Here is a 17652-nt window from a genome sequence, read left to right on the forward strand (position 1 = left end):
AGTCAAAAGAGGAGCTAGAGAGATAGCACAGCAGTAAGGCATTTGCCTTGCATGCGGCCAACCTCGAAGGGACCTGGTTCAATTCCTGGCATCACCTATGGTCCCCCAGCCTGCCAGGGGCAATTTCTGAATGCAGAGCCAGAAGTAACCCTGAGTGCTGCTGAGTGTGGCCCAAAAACAAATCAAACAATTAATAAATAAAGTTTAAAAAAAGTCAAAAGAACTTGGGCCGAAGTGGTAGCACAGCAGTCAGGCATTTGCTTTGCATGTGGGTGACCCAGGATGAATATGAATTTAATCCCCAGCATCCCATATGGTCCCCCGATTGGGAGCAATTTCTGAGCACAGAGCCAGGAGTAACCCCTGAGCATTGCCAGGTGTGCCCCCAAAACAAACAGTCAAAAGAATTGGGTCCCAGAAAATGATCTCAACTGATGTCTAAACCTCTATGGCACTGATGGCCAACAAACACATGAAAACATGCTCACCTTCACTCATCATCAGGGAGATCCAAATCAAGACAACAATGAGATACCACCTTACACCAGTGAGGATGGCTCACATCAAAAATAATGGAAACAACCTTTGTTGGCGGGGATGCGGTATGAAAGGAACTCTCATCCACTGCTGGTGGGAATGCCCCCTAGTCCAACACCTATGGAGGAAAGTCTGGAGAGTGCTCAAAGAACTCAGAATTGAGCTGCCATTTGACCCAGCAATTGCTCTCCTAGGCATATACCCACAAGATGGAAGGACATTCATTCCAAAATACGTATGCACCCCACTATTTATCGCAGCACTCAGTATAATAGCCAAATCTTGGAACCAACCTAGATGTCCAACAACAGATGAATGGATCATTAAGATGTGGTACATATACACAATGGAATATTACATGGCAGTTAGAAATGATACAATCACAGACTTTGCAGCAACGTGGATGGACCTAGCTCATGTTATGTTAAACGAAGTAAGTCAGAAGACAAAAGATAAACACAGAATGGTAGCACTATTCTGAAACACCTAGAACATATATTTTACACACAACTAATACCTAACAATCATACAACAGGGTTTAACAGGGCAGAAACTCCGAACACTGTAATAGTCAACATATACGTGGGAGCAGTGTCCAAAATACATGAAAAAGGAACAATGCAAACTCTTGACTGCACATTATACCACAAAGAAAACAGCAACAACAGAAACAGCAACATAGAGAGAACAGGTATGTAATCAGACTCCCACAACAAAAGCCCACAATAATCCCTTAGAGATCGTAAACAGGAACACAAGTATAGAACACCTCGGGAAATCACGGACTGCAATGGCAACATACCATAACACTACGTTTTAATTCCTTTACCTTGCTATATTTTAAATAACCTTTCAGCTTTTCTGTCCACAGGCACCCTTAGATACAAAGGGCGGACAAACTAAGATGGCAACTCGGGATACCACACGAGATACCATACCTTGATTGCACTACGAGATGGCCACGAGAAAACTAACATACACTTTATCTCTAGGTTAAACCTTCTTTTAGGAATTGAAGCACGGGACCAATCAGACCACCAAAGCAGTACCTGCGACGTACAGACCTAAACTACAGGCTCTAGTCATCGAACACATTCAACCAAACCAGCATTTCCTTGCTATTCTCTCCTTTCTTCTCGCTACTTTTTTCTTTTTTTCTCTTCTATTCTTCTCTTTACTTTTTCCCCTTTCTCTTCTCCCTTTCTTTCTACGGTATTTTCTCTTTTCTCTTCCTTCATACCCCTCCCATATACCTTCCCCTTTCTCCCCCCCCCCCCCCCCGGAAATCCAACTATCCCATCACCCCTCAATCCCATCCAGATCTCCCACCATATTAAAACTCTCCACCCTCAGTCCTTAATCTTTTAGGCATCAAGATCGACCTCCTACCCAACGAACCAGTACCCAGCACCCAGGCGAGGGGACACCCAGCCAATCCCACACCTCGTCTCCTGCAAGAAAAGACAGCCAACTTCCCTGTGGACTCATGCTACGAAACCCTCCCTACCATCTCCCCCTAACGTGGACTGTTTCCTGAAACCGGACTTAGGTCCAATAGTATCCCCAATGCAAGAACTCTTCCAAGACTTCCCTGCCGCAAATTTTTACCAATCTGAAGAAGGTCAGGTGGTGTGACTGGAAGATGCCTGGGAACCCACACACCACAAGAAAAATCCAAAAGACAACGGGAAAAACTGTACTTTCAACATAGGCATAAGACCTGTAATACACCACCTCTTTACCTGTTCTCCCCCAAATGTAAAGTAGTCTTTTGCACCACTTTGGTCCTTTAAAAACTTCGCTAACTCATTTTATTTTATTTTTTTTAATTTATTTCTTTTTTTTTTTTTTTTTAAATGTTTGCCCTACATATACATTTGTGGGCACATACACTTTTATTTCCTTTTTTTTTTTTATAATCGTTTTTGGGTATGCGACCTATTTCTGTTACCCACTCTGTCCAACCCAAATACACCAACAATATAATGGAGCACCACTTCCCTCTGCAAAGGCACACTAAATAAAGGGGAAATCTTACATATAAAAAAAAAAGAGCTCTTATCTACTAGAGATAGGAACTCATAGTTGTTTACAATACAGGGTTATCTCCTACCTTGAAAATATGTCATGTGGAATCAACTTAGACCTCAGGTGATTAGATACCATTCAACCAGCCTTGAACCCTGGATCCCAGACATAGAAACGGCACAGCTCTTCACAACAGCTGCAAGAAACAAACTCCATCTGGGACAGCCTTATTACTGCAGGGTAAACAACAAGGGCCAGCTCTAACATGATATCCCGACAATGAGGAAAATGTGAACAACTTGACCTTAGAGCAGTTTAGCCTACCTCACCAGCTAACGACAAGACAAAACCAGAAGACGTGGCACCCTTTGGTAGGTCCAAAAGCCAAGATCGTGTTTTACAGATGACTGGATAAGAGAACCACGACCAGACTGTATACATCTTGGGATCAATAAAAAAGCCCTAGTCTAGGGTTTGAACTAAGACCTGCACAATAAGCATGATCCCCAGTTCCAAAGGTCCGGCAGAGACAATTGTAACGGAAAGGGGCTTCTGGAAGCACAAAGAAAGACGCTATCCTAGATGCCATCCTAGGTTCAGGGCAAAGACCAAGATCACCAACCACAGAAGACGGATTAAAATGGCACTGAGGTAACAGAACCTCTAGAGTCACAAAGACTGACTTCACCATAAGTCCCACCTCAGGATCTGTACAGATATTGAGACCTCTAAACACAGAGCTCTGATTGTATCACCCTGGACAGAGCAGAAGTCTTCCACACACCAAAAAAAAAACAAACAAAACAAAACAAAAAAAAACCCACCACCGGGAGAGTAATGATCCTGAGCAAAGACTAGAGCTGATCCCATGACAGTATACTCCAAGGACGGAGAAACCCCATATCGCATAGGGCAAGTGAATTCCTTTTCGAATGACCCCAATATTTACTGTGCCAGGGCAGGAGGGAAAAAAACAAAAATACAAAAAAACACAAAACCTTGGACATTTTTATATATATATATATATAACCTTCATTTATTATTGTTATTATTATTTTTATTTACCTAGCTATTTTGGTCGATATCTCTGTTTGGATGTGATTATTGAAATTGTTGTCCCCAATTATCCTTATTTTTTTTCTCTTCCTTTCTTTTCTTTCGATATGTGCTATGCCATGTTTCTTATTTCAAGACCACGGCGTATTTTTTGTTTGTTTTTTTGTTTGGTTTTGTTTTTTGTTTGTTTTGTTTTGTTTATCTGTCTTTTGTGGTGCTTATCGATATAGCTGGAGTCCTCACTGGATATTTGACACTTCTTTTGGTACTGGTGGAGTGTTTCACCTTCTTTCTCTCATTCATTTCCCAAATCGATGATGAGAACCTCTAGAAGGATTCTGCCCATTTTCGGGGTATTAGACTTTTACCCCCAGTTTATTTATTTTCTCTTTTTCAGGCAAAACCACGCAACTTGAACTAGCTAGCCCTGCCCCCACTTAGAGGGGGAAATAAGGGAGGCATCAAGACCAAACTGATGCAAGACTACTAAGTAGTAGGTTAGATACAGAGGGGACCACATATTCTAGACGCCCTGGGGGTGAGGGAAGAGGAAATGGGAGGTAGGACAAAAACGGAGGTGTAGGGAGGACAATTTAGGGATGGGAATCCCCCCTGATTTTATGTAAATATATACCTAAAATATTATTGTCAACAATATGTAAGCCACTATGATCAAAATAAAAATTATATTAAAAAAAAATAACACAAGCAGGTGACCCATACCATAGGAATGATGCCTAACTTAAATGAGGTAAATTCAAAACATGCAAAACATAAACTATACAGTTAAAAATTAAAAGATTTACCAGTATATCAGAGGATGATTTCCATATGTTTCAGTATAGAAATAAAAATAATTCTGAATATAATTTGTTTCATATATATCTATCTATCATTTCTTTCTCTCTTTGGGGAGCCATACCTAACAATGCCCAGCAGTTACTTGTAGCTCTGCACTCTTGAATTACTCCAAGCAGTGCTAAGGAAATAATATGGAATACCAAGGATCAAACCTGGGGTGGCAGCATGCAAGGCAAGCACCTGACCCTTAGTACTATGGCTCCAGCCTCTATATATCACACTTATTTTATGTAAAACTATACTTCTTACTTAGCAGTATCATTTGAGAATACTTAAAAATACACACAAATTTCTGTATCACTAAACCAAACAGCTATAACCAGAAAGGATTAATTTCAGAATATAATAATTATGAAGCTGAAAAAAACCCCCAAAGTTTAAGCAGCACTATAAATTTTGTTTGTTTTGAGGCCACACCTAGTGATGCTCAGGGTTTGATTACTCTTGACTCGTTGCTCAGGAAATCATTCCTAGAGGTGCTGTGGGGTCATATTGGGTGCCAGGGATTGAACCCAGGTCAGCACTATGCAAGCAAATGTCTACCTACTGTGCTATCACTCTTGGCCCCAATAGTGTTATAAATTTGATCTTAGGTCGTTTGTGTTGTCATTATATGGAACAGAGACAATTTTGAGTGAACATTTTTGCTCTTCACCAACTGATACACTCATTTAGCAGGCTGGATATTTCAGTGGAAGAATCAAGGAAAACTAAGAGAAGTTAAAATATAAGTCATTTACTTTAAAGTTTTTTGTTTGTTTTTGTTTTTTGGGGGTCACACCCAGTGACACTCAGGGATTACTCCTGGCTTTGTGCTCAGAAATCGCTCCTGGCTTGAGGGACCATATGGAATGCTGAGGAATCGAACGTCGCTCCATCCTCGGTTAGACATGTGCAAGGCAAACGCCCTATTGTTTGCGCCACAGCTCTAGCCCTTTACTTCACAGTTTTAACAAGATAGGCAAATCAATTTCATTTCATCTTCTTGTCTACAAATATAGTATCTTTGTTTCAAGGTTCTGATGAATATCTAAAGTATTTAGCAGAGTGCCTGATAGCTTAGTTTGTGCTCAATAAATGATAGTAGGTGTTACTGAGGACAGGTTTTCTTTTTTCTTTTCTTTCTTTTTTTTTTTTTTTTTTTTGGCCACACCCGGCAGTGCTCAGGGGTTACTCCTGGCTGTCTGCTCAGAAATAGCTCCTGGCAGGCACGGGGGACCATATGGGACACCGGGATTCGAACCAACCACCTTAAGTCCTGGATCGGCTGCTTGCAAGGCAAACACCGCTGTGCTATCTCTCCGGGCCCAGGTTTTCTTTTTTTTTTTTTTTTAATGATTAACTAATAAAATTATAGAATTTATAATCAATGCCTGAACAAACATGCATTTTTTTCTTTTTATAAAATTTACTAAAAACATATTTCTTGCTTTCATTTATTGTTAATTTTAGTATTTGGTTCTAACACCTTATGTTTAAATTTAAAAATAATCTTTTATTGTTTTTGTTTCTTTGGGTCACACCTGGCAGCTCTCAGGGGTTAATCCTGGCTCTGTGCCCAGAAATTGCTCCTGGCAGGCACGGGGTACCATATGGGATGCCCTGATTCGAATCACCATCTGTCCTGGATCGGTTGTGTGCAAGGCAAACACCCTACTGCTGTGCTATCTCTCCAACCCTAAATTTAAAAATATCTTAAGAGAATGACTACATGGAACAATTATTTACCTGGTATAAAGTTTATCATAGTTTTCCTTTAATAGTTCTCGTTCCTTTTCTAAATCAGTAATTCTATCCTGCAGCTAAAATGAAAAAAAAAAGAGAGAGAGATACATTAGTAACTGTCATATGAAACCACATGGGGGTAAAATATATTAATAAAGTTAACATGTTCGTTTTTTTATTTCTAACGTGCAGCTACCAAGTAAATCATTCATATCGTCTGTAGTTAATCCTGCATTGATTTTTCTAAATTGTTAAACATGATAATGATATTTAAATTTAGTAGAAATGTTACTGTTTGTAACAGTATGTGCCAAATTTCTATAAACAATGTGTTAATAGGGTCTGCAAGTTCAGTGGCATAGACACAGGTCTTGTAATCTATAGTCATGAGTTCGAATTCTGGTGCTGCCATATGCATAATCACAATCTCTGCAGCTATGTTGTTTGAGTCTTTCAGTTCTGCTTTTTGCTGCAAGTGATTGCCAGGCATACTACAGGCATGAGTAATAGAGCAAGTACTAAAAACCAGAATGTATAACTAAAAGACCCAAACTAAAAGACTGTGAACCTAAGGAATCGCATGTATAAGGCTAAAGGAACTGTGATCCTCAGCACCACAACCTTCTGTGTAAGCCCCAGTAAGCTCCACAGCCAGAAAAATGTAGTAGCCTCTGGTCATTGCAATTATAGCATCAACAATGAACAGAAGAGGAGGGAGAGAAGGAAGGGGGGAGAAAGGGAGAGAGGAAGGGAAAGGGAAAAAAGAAAGGAAGGAAGGAAGGAAAGAAGGGAGAAAGGAAGGGAGGAAAAAAGGAGAGAAATAATTAAAAATTTGCTCTTGAGTCTAAGGGAACTGTTTTGGTGGGGGCACACCCAGAAGTACTCAGGGATTACTCCTGGCTCTGCACTTAGGACTTACTCCTGGCAAGCTTGGGGGACCATATGGAATGCTGGGAATTGCACCCAGGTCGGCCGTGACAAGGCAAGCTCTCTGCCCACTGTACTAGTCCATAAGAAAACATTTTAAACTTTTTTCCAGATAGAATTTCATCATCATATTAATTTTGTATTGATTTCCACTCACTGAAAATAAGAGTAACTTTTTTCTTGATGCATGATTCAAACAAACTGTTGATTACTATTTACTCTGAGAACAGATTATTTTCACATAGACACATCCTATATATAAATAGTATAGCATGTTTTTACCCAGTAAATATACCTTTAGATATAAACATGAGTAATATTTCTTCATGATGAACTAAAACCTTCTGCATTATCTCTAGTATTTATTTATTTAATTAATTATTAAGTAAATCCTGTGTTCAGGGTTTACTTCTGGTTCTGAGCTGAAGGCTCACTCCAGGTGGGGCTTGGAGGTCCCTATGTGGTGCTGGGGATCAAACCTAGGTTACCCATTTGCAGAATAAGTGCCTTACCTGCTGTACTATCTCTCTGGCCTCTAACACTTATCTTTAAGTTGTATTCACCAGTATGCTTGCTTGGTTTTGTGGTGCTGAGCATCAAATCAAAAGCCTCACACATCTCCTTTGTAATTTTCCCTTTTCTTATTATCAGAGTAGTCTCAAAATTCATATTATTTCTCCTTAAGAAAAAGGCTAACACTACAAAAAAATTGTGTAAGATGGAAAGAGGGCAACAATAGGAAACTGAGTCTTTAAACAACTTTCTAGCAAAAAATTGGGAAAATCTAACTGCTGATGCTTCAGAATAAACAAACCATTCTTCTTGGAATCTGAAACATCTCTAATTTTGCTGGGGTGTTTTGTAACTGTTTTGCTAGGTATACAATATATCAGTGACTATTTTGCACTGTGTTCAAGGTGTCATATAGGCAGCTGAGAAGTTTAAAACAAATAAAATACTTAAAATGCCTTTTTTTTGTACTCTTCAAAAACAGTGTCAGAGATATTTCATGTCATGGGATCTCAAAGGCTTTGGGAGCTTACCTCCTCTATTCTTCTTTCTGAAAACATCTTGGAGTGCAGTTGCTGCTCCAGACTGCAGCATTTTAAACGCTGCTCTTTAAGTTGTTTATTTAGCTCATCTCCGTTGGCCATTAAGGCATCGTGGCTGATTCTGAGAGTTTTCTGTTTCTACAAGACAATCAAACATCTTTTCAGAGTAACTTTTGGATTCTGCTTTTAAAAACATAATTATAATTCTACAAGTAAATTTACTCCTGAAGTTTATGACACATGGTTTTCTCTTTGCATCACAAATAATGTATACATTAAGCTTGTCTTTAGAAGAACTTCTCCACTGAAATAAGGAAGGGAAAAGCAGGATTTTCTTAAGAGTGGCTAAGGAACTGCTTGTCCCTTTTTCCTCTTAGTTTTTGACTTGTTGAGTGACCAGTTAGCAAATCTGTTTTAGTGACTTTTTTTTTCTTTTCAATGGTTACAATGATTGGGCATGCTGTTTAAAATTGCTGCAGGATGGGTCAAAAATAAATGCTGACCACAGATACCCAAATTGAAAGGATTTGTCACCACACTATATAAACAAGCTTGGAAAGACAGCTTCTCATTTTAATACAATTAAGCTGAAAAACAATTCAGCAAAAATATCACAAATGTCTTCATTTTTAAAAAGGCCTATTTATAAATATGCTTTGAATTAATTTTATATACTTAATTGCCATATACTTTTTTCTAAATTAAAAAAAGTGATTAAAGTCTTTTCATAGAAACCATATGACCATAACATGTATATACCTCATCTACTAATTCAAATCAATTAAATTCTACTGAAGTTCCTTATTTTAAAAAAAATATGCTTACTGAGCTACTTGAGGTTCATTTTAATTTTTCTTGGTATTATTATGTAACATTATCTTAAAATGCTTCCTTTGGCTTCCTACTTCATTGAAGTTGTGGGTATGAACTCAAACCTCCACCCTGTGTTAGTTTCCCTCTGAAGCACCCATTGTATAGTAGATAATTACTATGACTAATATTTAAACAAACAATTGGGGTCACAGTAAGAAGGAAAAAGGAATCAGGGATAAAAAATATAAAAATCACTTTGATTTAAGTTATGAGGTAGCACTTGGTATGGCTTGATGCTTAGAAACTGGTGAACTCAAGGGGCCTTGGGGTACCAAAAATTGAACCCAAATCTCCTGCATGCAAAGCATGTATTCCAGCCCTTTCAGCTATCTCCATCACCCCTAAAAATCACTTTTTAATCCCATCTTTAATTCCCCCCCAATTTAGAATTTACTTTTGTACATTTTTAATCTACTTTGCTATCTTTAGATAGTACTATCACTCTCCTCCAATTAGTCTCCTCTCTTTACTAAACTTCCATAATTGTTGGGAAAGTAATTATTATTTGTCATTTAAGTAGGTTCTTGATGGATATAAACAATACTTAGCATGTGACTTTAAAATATTTAACTATCTGTTTCAATAGTGAATTTAAGCTTCAGATGACCTCTGCTTCACATAAATTTATTGCTTTACTTGTCTCAGTACTTCAAAGAAAGTATTGCTTAATATAAATTCTGCTCATCTGGAATGTTTTGGAGTTCATTAATTCCAGAACCTATGGTAATTATGCAGTGCCAAAAAATACAAATCCTCTGATGACACATTTTTGTGGAGCCATAGATAGTCCTTTCTAAAACAACGATGGAGCTAAAGAGTTCCAAGTATTATAACTTCGTTAACATTTAAAATAAATAAATAAATAAACAAAATAGTTGACATACTGAATATTCAAATATTTTTCTGATAATGGTAATGACAAATACCACATCAAAGATTTAATAAGATCTAACTGCTGACCCTATTTATAACTTTGGTCTATGTCAGATTTATAAATACTTAGATCTAATATATATGCAAAAGCATCTAAATCTTTAGTGCCATGTGCTCATCAAAGTAAAGGAGTTAAAAATAAATTTTCCTGGCATGAGATAATTTATGATAAATATGTTTATTATTTAAATAAAACATAAGACAGTCATAGTCATTTCTTATTAATTTGTAAACAACAAGTAAATAAAATTATATACATTTGAGAATAAAGAGCAATGTTTAGAAACCATTTTTAGATCTACAAGCATTATAATAAAAATACAATCTAACACTATTTTTGAGGCTTTGTATATTTGTATCATCATCATAAAATAAATGATCACAGTACCTCTTGAAGTTGAATAAATTTTCCTTCCATAACTGAAAGTGCATTGCTTTTTTCCACTAGTTGCTTATGTAGCTTAATCATTTCTACATTGTCCCGAATATTTGATCTTCAAAGATGTGGTTAGAAAAAAAGAAAGTAAAAAAAAAAAGATAAGAGGGGAAAAAAAGAAAGATATATCGACTGTCACTTAGAAAATATCATGCAATTTTTTTAGTGTAGATTTTGGATAGATTATATAAAATCAGTCAGTAATACTTCTTTAACATTCATATAAATTCCAAGAATCTTAGTTCAAAGTTAACCTCAAACTTGATGACTTGGGTTATCTCTTTAACAACAGATAATATGGCTTTAAAATAAGTTTTGTTCCTGAAGGTGATCCAGCAGTCTTCAGCAGAGCAATCATTCCAGTACCAAACTTTGGGCCTATTTTAAGGAAAATTATCATAACATTTTTCTCTACATGAGAAATATGCAATATAGCTACTCATCTTCCCACTCTTTTCTTGAAACAAATAGTATCATAAGATTACAATTTATTAGTTTCCTCCTGGAGTTTAAACTTTTCAAAATATTTCCAAAAAAGTGACTTAGCATTTTACACTAATAATGCCCAAAGCTGGCATTTAAATATGTTACAGATGTGCCTTTAGCTGTAAGAGATCATTTAACATCCACAGGGTATATAGAAACTCTATATGCTGCATACTATTTTGTATTTTTCCTACTGAGATTAAAGCAAATGTAGAATTTAACAGAAAGATCTTGTTAAAGGTTAATCACAGATCTAAATGAATACCTGTTTTCAAAATGCTTTTATTTTTGTGACAAAGAGAGGATACTTATTTATGCTCTAAATATGGCAAAACTTGATTCTAGACTTAATTTATAGGAATATAAAAGTCATAATTCAAAAAATTATTTAAGTATTCAAAGTACGTAATTTTACTTCCAAAAGTTATCTAGTGTACACATATTGGAAAAATTGTCACAATGCCCTACTAAAAACCAGAAATTGGACTACAAAGCTCACACATCTGTAAACCAGCTGAGGACTTGAAATACTTAATTTTCCCCTTTGATATTTAAAAGTTCATTGTGTTTTGGCATCAGACAGTTAGTTGTCCTCACACAGAAGATAAACAAGTCCAAGAACCTGGATCATGCCCAGGGTACAGTCTTAACACAATGTTAAAATAATTATGTGTCTAAAACATGTTATCTAGTAGTTCTCAGTCCACGTTCAGCAAGTAACTATTATTCTCCTCATTATTACATTTACTCACTAAGAATTTCTAATATAGGGGCTAGAGTGATAGCACAGCAGGTAGGATTTGCCTTGCACACAACTAAACTGGGTTCAACCCCTGGCATCCCATATGGTCCTCAGAGCTGAGCACCGAACCAGGAATAACCCTTGAGTATATATATATATGTATATATATGCATAAGTGTATATATACATAATATATAAATATATATACATAAATATACATAGCTAGTGATACTCAGGGGTTACTCCTGGATCTACATTCAGGAATGTAGATGGCTGTGCTCTGTGGGGACCATATGGGATGTGAGGAACCAACCTGGATTGGCTTCATGCAATGCAAGGGTCCAAATCAATGTACTATTGCTCCAGCCCCAGAATGTATATATTCTTTAACTGGCAGAAGACTTTTCATATTTAAAAGTCAAAATATAATTTTTCTGTTTTCCTAAATTTACTTGGTAAGACCACTCAGCAAAATGATAATGGAAAGGTGATAAAATACAAATTAACTGCAAAATCTTTCCTTGCCAGAGGGTGGGTGTGGGTATGTCAGAGAAAACTCTTGATTCTCCATTTAGGGATTACTTTGGGAAATGATAAGGGAACCATAGGTGGTTCTGGGGATTAAACCAGGGTGGACTACATGCATGGCAAAGCACCTTCATTCCAGTTATTAATTTTCCAAGCCTCAAATGGTTTAATATATTTTCAGTTTCCTAATAATTTTTCTTTTATTTGTGGGTAGGAGAATTAGGCCACAATCAATGACTTTTTCCTGGTTCTATGCTCAGTAACCCCTAGTCATTTGGGGACCATATATGCTATCAGGAATTCAATCCGAACTTGGAGAGTGAGATGGATGCAAGAAGAAGGTCATCTTAACCTCTGTACTTTCTCCCTGGCCCAATGCTTTTTCTTTTTCCTTTTTATAGTATATTAATACTTTAAGAATATATCAGTTGAGTAGGAGAGATAGCGGTAAGATGTTTGCCTTGCATGCAGTGAGCCAGGACTGATGGTGGTTCAAGTCATGACATCTCATATGGTCTCCTATGCCTGCCAGGAGTGATTGCTGAGTGCAGAGCCAAGAGCAATGCGTGACGGCTGCCGGGTGTGACCCAAAAACCAAAAAAAAAAAAAAAAAAAAAAAGAAAGAAAGAAAAGAAAATAATATATCTGCTACACATATATGACCAATACCTCTATTAAAGAATTAAATCTCGGCAACACATTTAGCTAAATAGGATCAAACAAAGTACAAAAGGTTTTGGGGATCACACTTAGGGTTTATTCATTTCAGGGCTGTGCTTGGTTGATTCCTGGAAGGATTTGGGGGGGGGGGGGCTATGCAGTGCTAGGAACTGAACATGAGTTTTCTGCATACAAAACAAAATGCCTTACCCACTGCACTATCTCTTCAGCACCACTAAATTATAGAACTTTAATAAATTTGAATTTCCTTTGCAAGGCAAAGTTGAGTAAGTATCTTTAAAAAAATGCTCAGTGGTTTAATTGGTAGGTATTTTCTTGAACATTCTCCTATATTCCTTGAAGTTTAAAGATTTCAAAATATTGCCAAGAAAAATGACTTAGTGCTTTATAGTAATAATGCCTAACAATAATCATAACTATAACCTAGCAGTATTTAGAACACAATAATAGTGATGTAGTATTTTAAATAAATTTTATTCTACTTTAAACTTTTTCTGACTCCAGCACCCTTCCAATCTTATTTCCTTCTTGTGAACCCCATCTCTCATCCTATGTTGGTCCTTTAACCGTGTGTTTGGCCCTTTATTTATGTTATTTTTTTTCACCCATGGACCTCTTGGAATATCCTGAGGACCCACATGTGGGTCATATGTCCTTCAGCCAAGAAATACTGTTTTAGAGTCTACCTATTTGGGGGCAGTATTACATCAATGCATCAAAAGAGATGAAGTACTTCAAGGTTAAAAATCAATAATGATATGAATGTGGTTCAGCCTTTGTCTCAACCCTGACAATTAATGAAACTTTTTTTTTTTTGGTTTTTCGGCCACACTTGGTGGTGCTCAAGGGTTACTCCTGACTCTGCACTGGCGGTGCTTAGGGAACCATATGGGACGCTGGGGACTAAATGTAGGTGTAAGGCAAATGCCCCACATGTTGTGCTATTGCTCCAGCCCCTCAACATTTTTAAAAGATAGAATAAGGTAAAAGAATAGCGAAAGTGAGAGAGAAAGAGAATGGCAGAAGTGAAAGAGAATAGAAGAATAACATGTTGAATGTGAAGAGGGTCATTGCTAAATCAGTTGTCCTTTGTGCATGTAGGGAAGACTGACAATGGCTTCCTTGAATGAAGAGACAGGGTTAATTATATGAGCAGGATTTTAAGTGACCTGTTTTCATGCCTTATGACGAAAATCAAATCTTTAGGATGATGACATTTTTTGTTTGTTTGTTTTTTGGGCCACACCTGGTGACACTCAGGGGTTACTCCTGGCTATGTGCTCAGAAATCGCTCCTGGCTTGGGGGAACCAAATGGGATGCTGGGGGATCGAACTGTGGTCCAACCTAGGCTAGTGCGGGCAAGGTAGATGCCTTACCCTCACACCACCGTTCTGGCCCCAGACATTCTATCAGGAAAAACAATGTATAATGAAATCAGTCAGATAAACTAACTCTAAGCATGTACCAATTCATACATGCTGTATTACACACGATGAAATGATTTGCAGATAACTAGCATACTAATTAAATGTTTTGCAAAAATTAATTTCTCCAATTTTTCAACAAGGATTTTAAAAACTCTTGAGCAATTGGATTGAAAAATGCAGTTTCTCTTTATATTTCATAAATATTATTTAGTACTATGATCAACCTTCTAAGACTATGAGGAGTGGTTGGATCATCCCTAGATTAAAAACAAACTGAAATAAATTAGATTTTATGTTGAAAAAGTAATCCAGCTCAACAACCTATGTGCCAAGTTTCTCTCCTATAATTTGAAACAGTCAAGCAATAAACTCTGAAAAAGGAATTTCTAATGGAAGCCTTGAAAACACTTGACTCCAGTTTTGCTACTGGGTGCCATAATAAATCCAGAAATTTAAAACCTCAGATAGACTGGAGAAGAAAATACTCAGTGGAACTATGTAATGTATAGTCTAATATGAAAGCTTAAGAAGCAAAAAACCTCTCTGCTCTATTGAAAGCTTCTTTCTCCAGACACACAAATCCCGGTCATCCCCACTCCCCAAATCTCCCACTTTTCCCTGTTGGCAATTTATTCTTTGCTACAGTAATGAAATCTAAATACTGAAAAATGCTTTCAGTTTTAAGACAAAAATGTCACTTAAAGGAGAAAGCTTCCACTAGCCTATGAGGTTATGTTAAGTTGATATTAGATATAGAATAGCAAGAATCTCTTTCTCTCTTTTTTGTAAGCAATGGTTTGAATAAGGGTTTTAATATTGGTTAAATTTGGGGGATACGCTTGAAAACAATTTTAGAATTTAAAAATATTTCACTTTTTTTTTATTAGCAAAGGCAGACAAGTTCTGAAAGTGTTTTTTTGCTGTAAGAAGTTGAGGTTACTTACAGCTCTTATTGGGGATATGCAGTCCAACCATTAGGAAGATTATCAGTTCTGAGCAGGATTACCAAGGTTGCTAGTATATTAAATGGAAACATTGAAGGAAAATCTACTTGAAAAGCTTTGCTCCAAACTGCTACTCAAGTATGTAAGTAAAAATAGTGCTCCCTAGTTACAACTACAAAAGCAAAATATTGTTTGTATTATTTTCTTAGCCAAAAAATCATGTCTTTCTTGTGTTGCTGTATTATAGTATCAATAACAGGTGCCGGAGATAGAACAGCCGTAGGGCATTTGCCTTGCATGCGGTGGACCCAGCATGGATCTGGGTTCGATTCCTGGCATTCCATATGGTCCCCCGAGCCTGCCAGGAGCGATTCTGAGAGCAGAGCCAGAAGTAATCCCTGAGCGCTGTTGGGTGTGGCCCAAATATAAAAAAGAAAGGGCCGCAGAGATAGCACAGTGGTAGGGCGTTTGCCTTGCATGTGGCTGATCCAGAAGGGACCTGGTTCGATTCCTGCCATCCTATATGGTCCCCCAGTCTACCAAGGGCGATTTCTGAGTGCAGAGCCAGGAATAGCCCGGAAGTGCTGCTGGGTGTGGCCCAGAAACCAACCAATCAATCAAGTTAAAAAATTAAAGAAATCATGTTAAGTGAAATAAGTCAAAGGAAGAAAAATTACCAGGTAATCTCACTGATTTGTAGATATAGTCTTTATAAAGAAGCAAATAGTATTTAGTAATAGTTAACCTTTGGACTTTGACTACATAACTGACATTACCAAGAGGTGGGTGGAGGGGCTAGGGCACAGGGAAAAGAAAAAGAGAACTAGAAGAGATACAGGACAATGGTAAAGAGATATAGGAGGGTTCTTGGCACTGGTGGAAGTGGAGGTGCAGTAACTTCATACTCTGAAATAAAACTAATATTATTGTAACCATGTTACCTTAAGTGCAAAGAAAAAGAACCATTTATTCACTTAATCTCATCATCTGAAATAATTTGGCCAGAACTCTTCCTACCTTTTTATTAAGGTACTGTGATTTATAATATTGTTATTAATGATTTCAAGCATACATCGTTCCATCATTAAATCCACTAAGAATTTCAGGGGCTAGAGTGATAGCACAGCGATAGGGCATTTCCATTGCATGCTGCCGACCTGGGTTGGACCTGGGTTCAATTTCCAGCATCCCATATGGTCCCCCTAGCCTTCCAGGAGTTATTTCTGAGCACAGAGCCAGGAGTAACTGCTGAGCAAAAACCAAAACCAAAACCAACAAACCAACAAACAAAAATTTCAAATCCCCTCTACCAAAGTTCCAAAGCTCCTCTCCCATCCCCAGGTAAACTCGGTTCTGTGCATCAATTCTCAATTCCTTGAACGCTGGTTGTTCCCTTACTTTGTATTTATTTGGGCTTTTGTGGGGGGTGGGGAAGAGGGGCATACCCAGTGGTGTTCAGGATCACTTCTGAATGGCTTGAGAGGACATAAAGGGTGTTTGGGATCAAACCTCGGTCTGTTGGATGCAAGGTAATACCCAATCCACTGTACTATTGTTCCAATATTTATATCCCACATAAACAATCACTATTTGAAGAGAATATGGTTATATACATAAAAGACTGGGCTGGAAAGATAATACAGTGTATAGGGTGTTTGCCTTGCATGTAGCCAACTCAGGTTTGATCCCTGTATCCCATATATTCCCCTGAGTCTGCCAGGAGTAATCTCTGAGTTAAGAGCCAGGAGTAACCCCTGAGTACAACCCAGGATGACTCCAAAAACAAACAAATAAACAAAATACTCTAATAATTCCAACAAAAAACTCTGAGAAACAATAAGCCAGTAGAGCAAAATAGCAGGCTACAAAATTAAAACCTGTGGCATATCTGCATGAAAATAATGAACTAAAAGAAAAACATGGGGCTGGTGAGATAGCATGGAGATAGGGCATTTGCCTTGCATACAGAAGGACAGTGGTTCAAATCCTGGCATCCCATATGTTCCATCCCCCGAGTCTGCCAGGATCGATTTCTGAGCATAGAGCCAGGAGTAACCCTGAGCACTGCCGGGTGTAACCCAAAAACCAAAAAACAAAGAAAAAAAAAATAAAAAGAAAAACACATCCCTTTCAAAACAGTGTTCCAAAATGTCAAATACCTAGAATTAATAAGAGAGGCAAAAGACTTATACAGTGAAAACTGCAAGTCACTAAAAAATAAATAAATAAACAAAAGAGTAATAAAATATTTAAAAATAAAGAAAAAATAAAAGAAATAGAAGAGATACCAGAAATAGAAAAGTTTTCCTGTATATGAACTGGAAGTATCAGCACTGAGAAAATGAACTTCTTACCAAAAGCACTGTTAGATTTAATTTTAAAATTCCAATGATATTCTTCAAGGTCTCAGAAAAA

General features: G+C 37.3%; 1 protein-coding gene across 1 annotated transcript in view; it reads right to left on the bottom strand.

Annotated features, from left to right (window-relative positions):
* The window catches only part of RPGRIP1L (RPGRIP1 like), a 139474-nt gene that overhangs the window by 88934 nt on the left and 32888 nt on the right, over nt 1–17652 (bottom strand). Inside the window, exons 7-9 of the mRNA XM_049786057.1 lie at nt 10381–10486; nt 8178–8324; nt 6211–6284 (exon numbers count right to left, since the gene is read on the bottom strand). Of these exons, the coding sequence (XP_049642014.1) occupies nt 6211–6284; nt 8178–8324; nt 10381–10486 (327 nt within the window). The remainder of the gene's footprint in view (nt 1–6210; nt 6285–8177; nt 8325–10380; nt 10487–17652) is intronic.

Source organism: Suncus etruscus, chromosome 14, assembly GCF_024139225.1.
Source record: "Suncus etruscus isolate mSunEtr1 chromosome 14, mSunEtr1.pri.cur, whole genome shotgun sequence".
NCBI classification, from domain to species: domain Eukaryota; kingdom Metazoa; phylum Chordata; class Mammalia; order Eulipotyphla; family Soricidae; genus Suncus; species Suncus etruscus.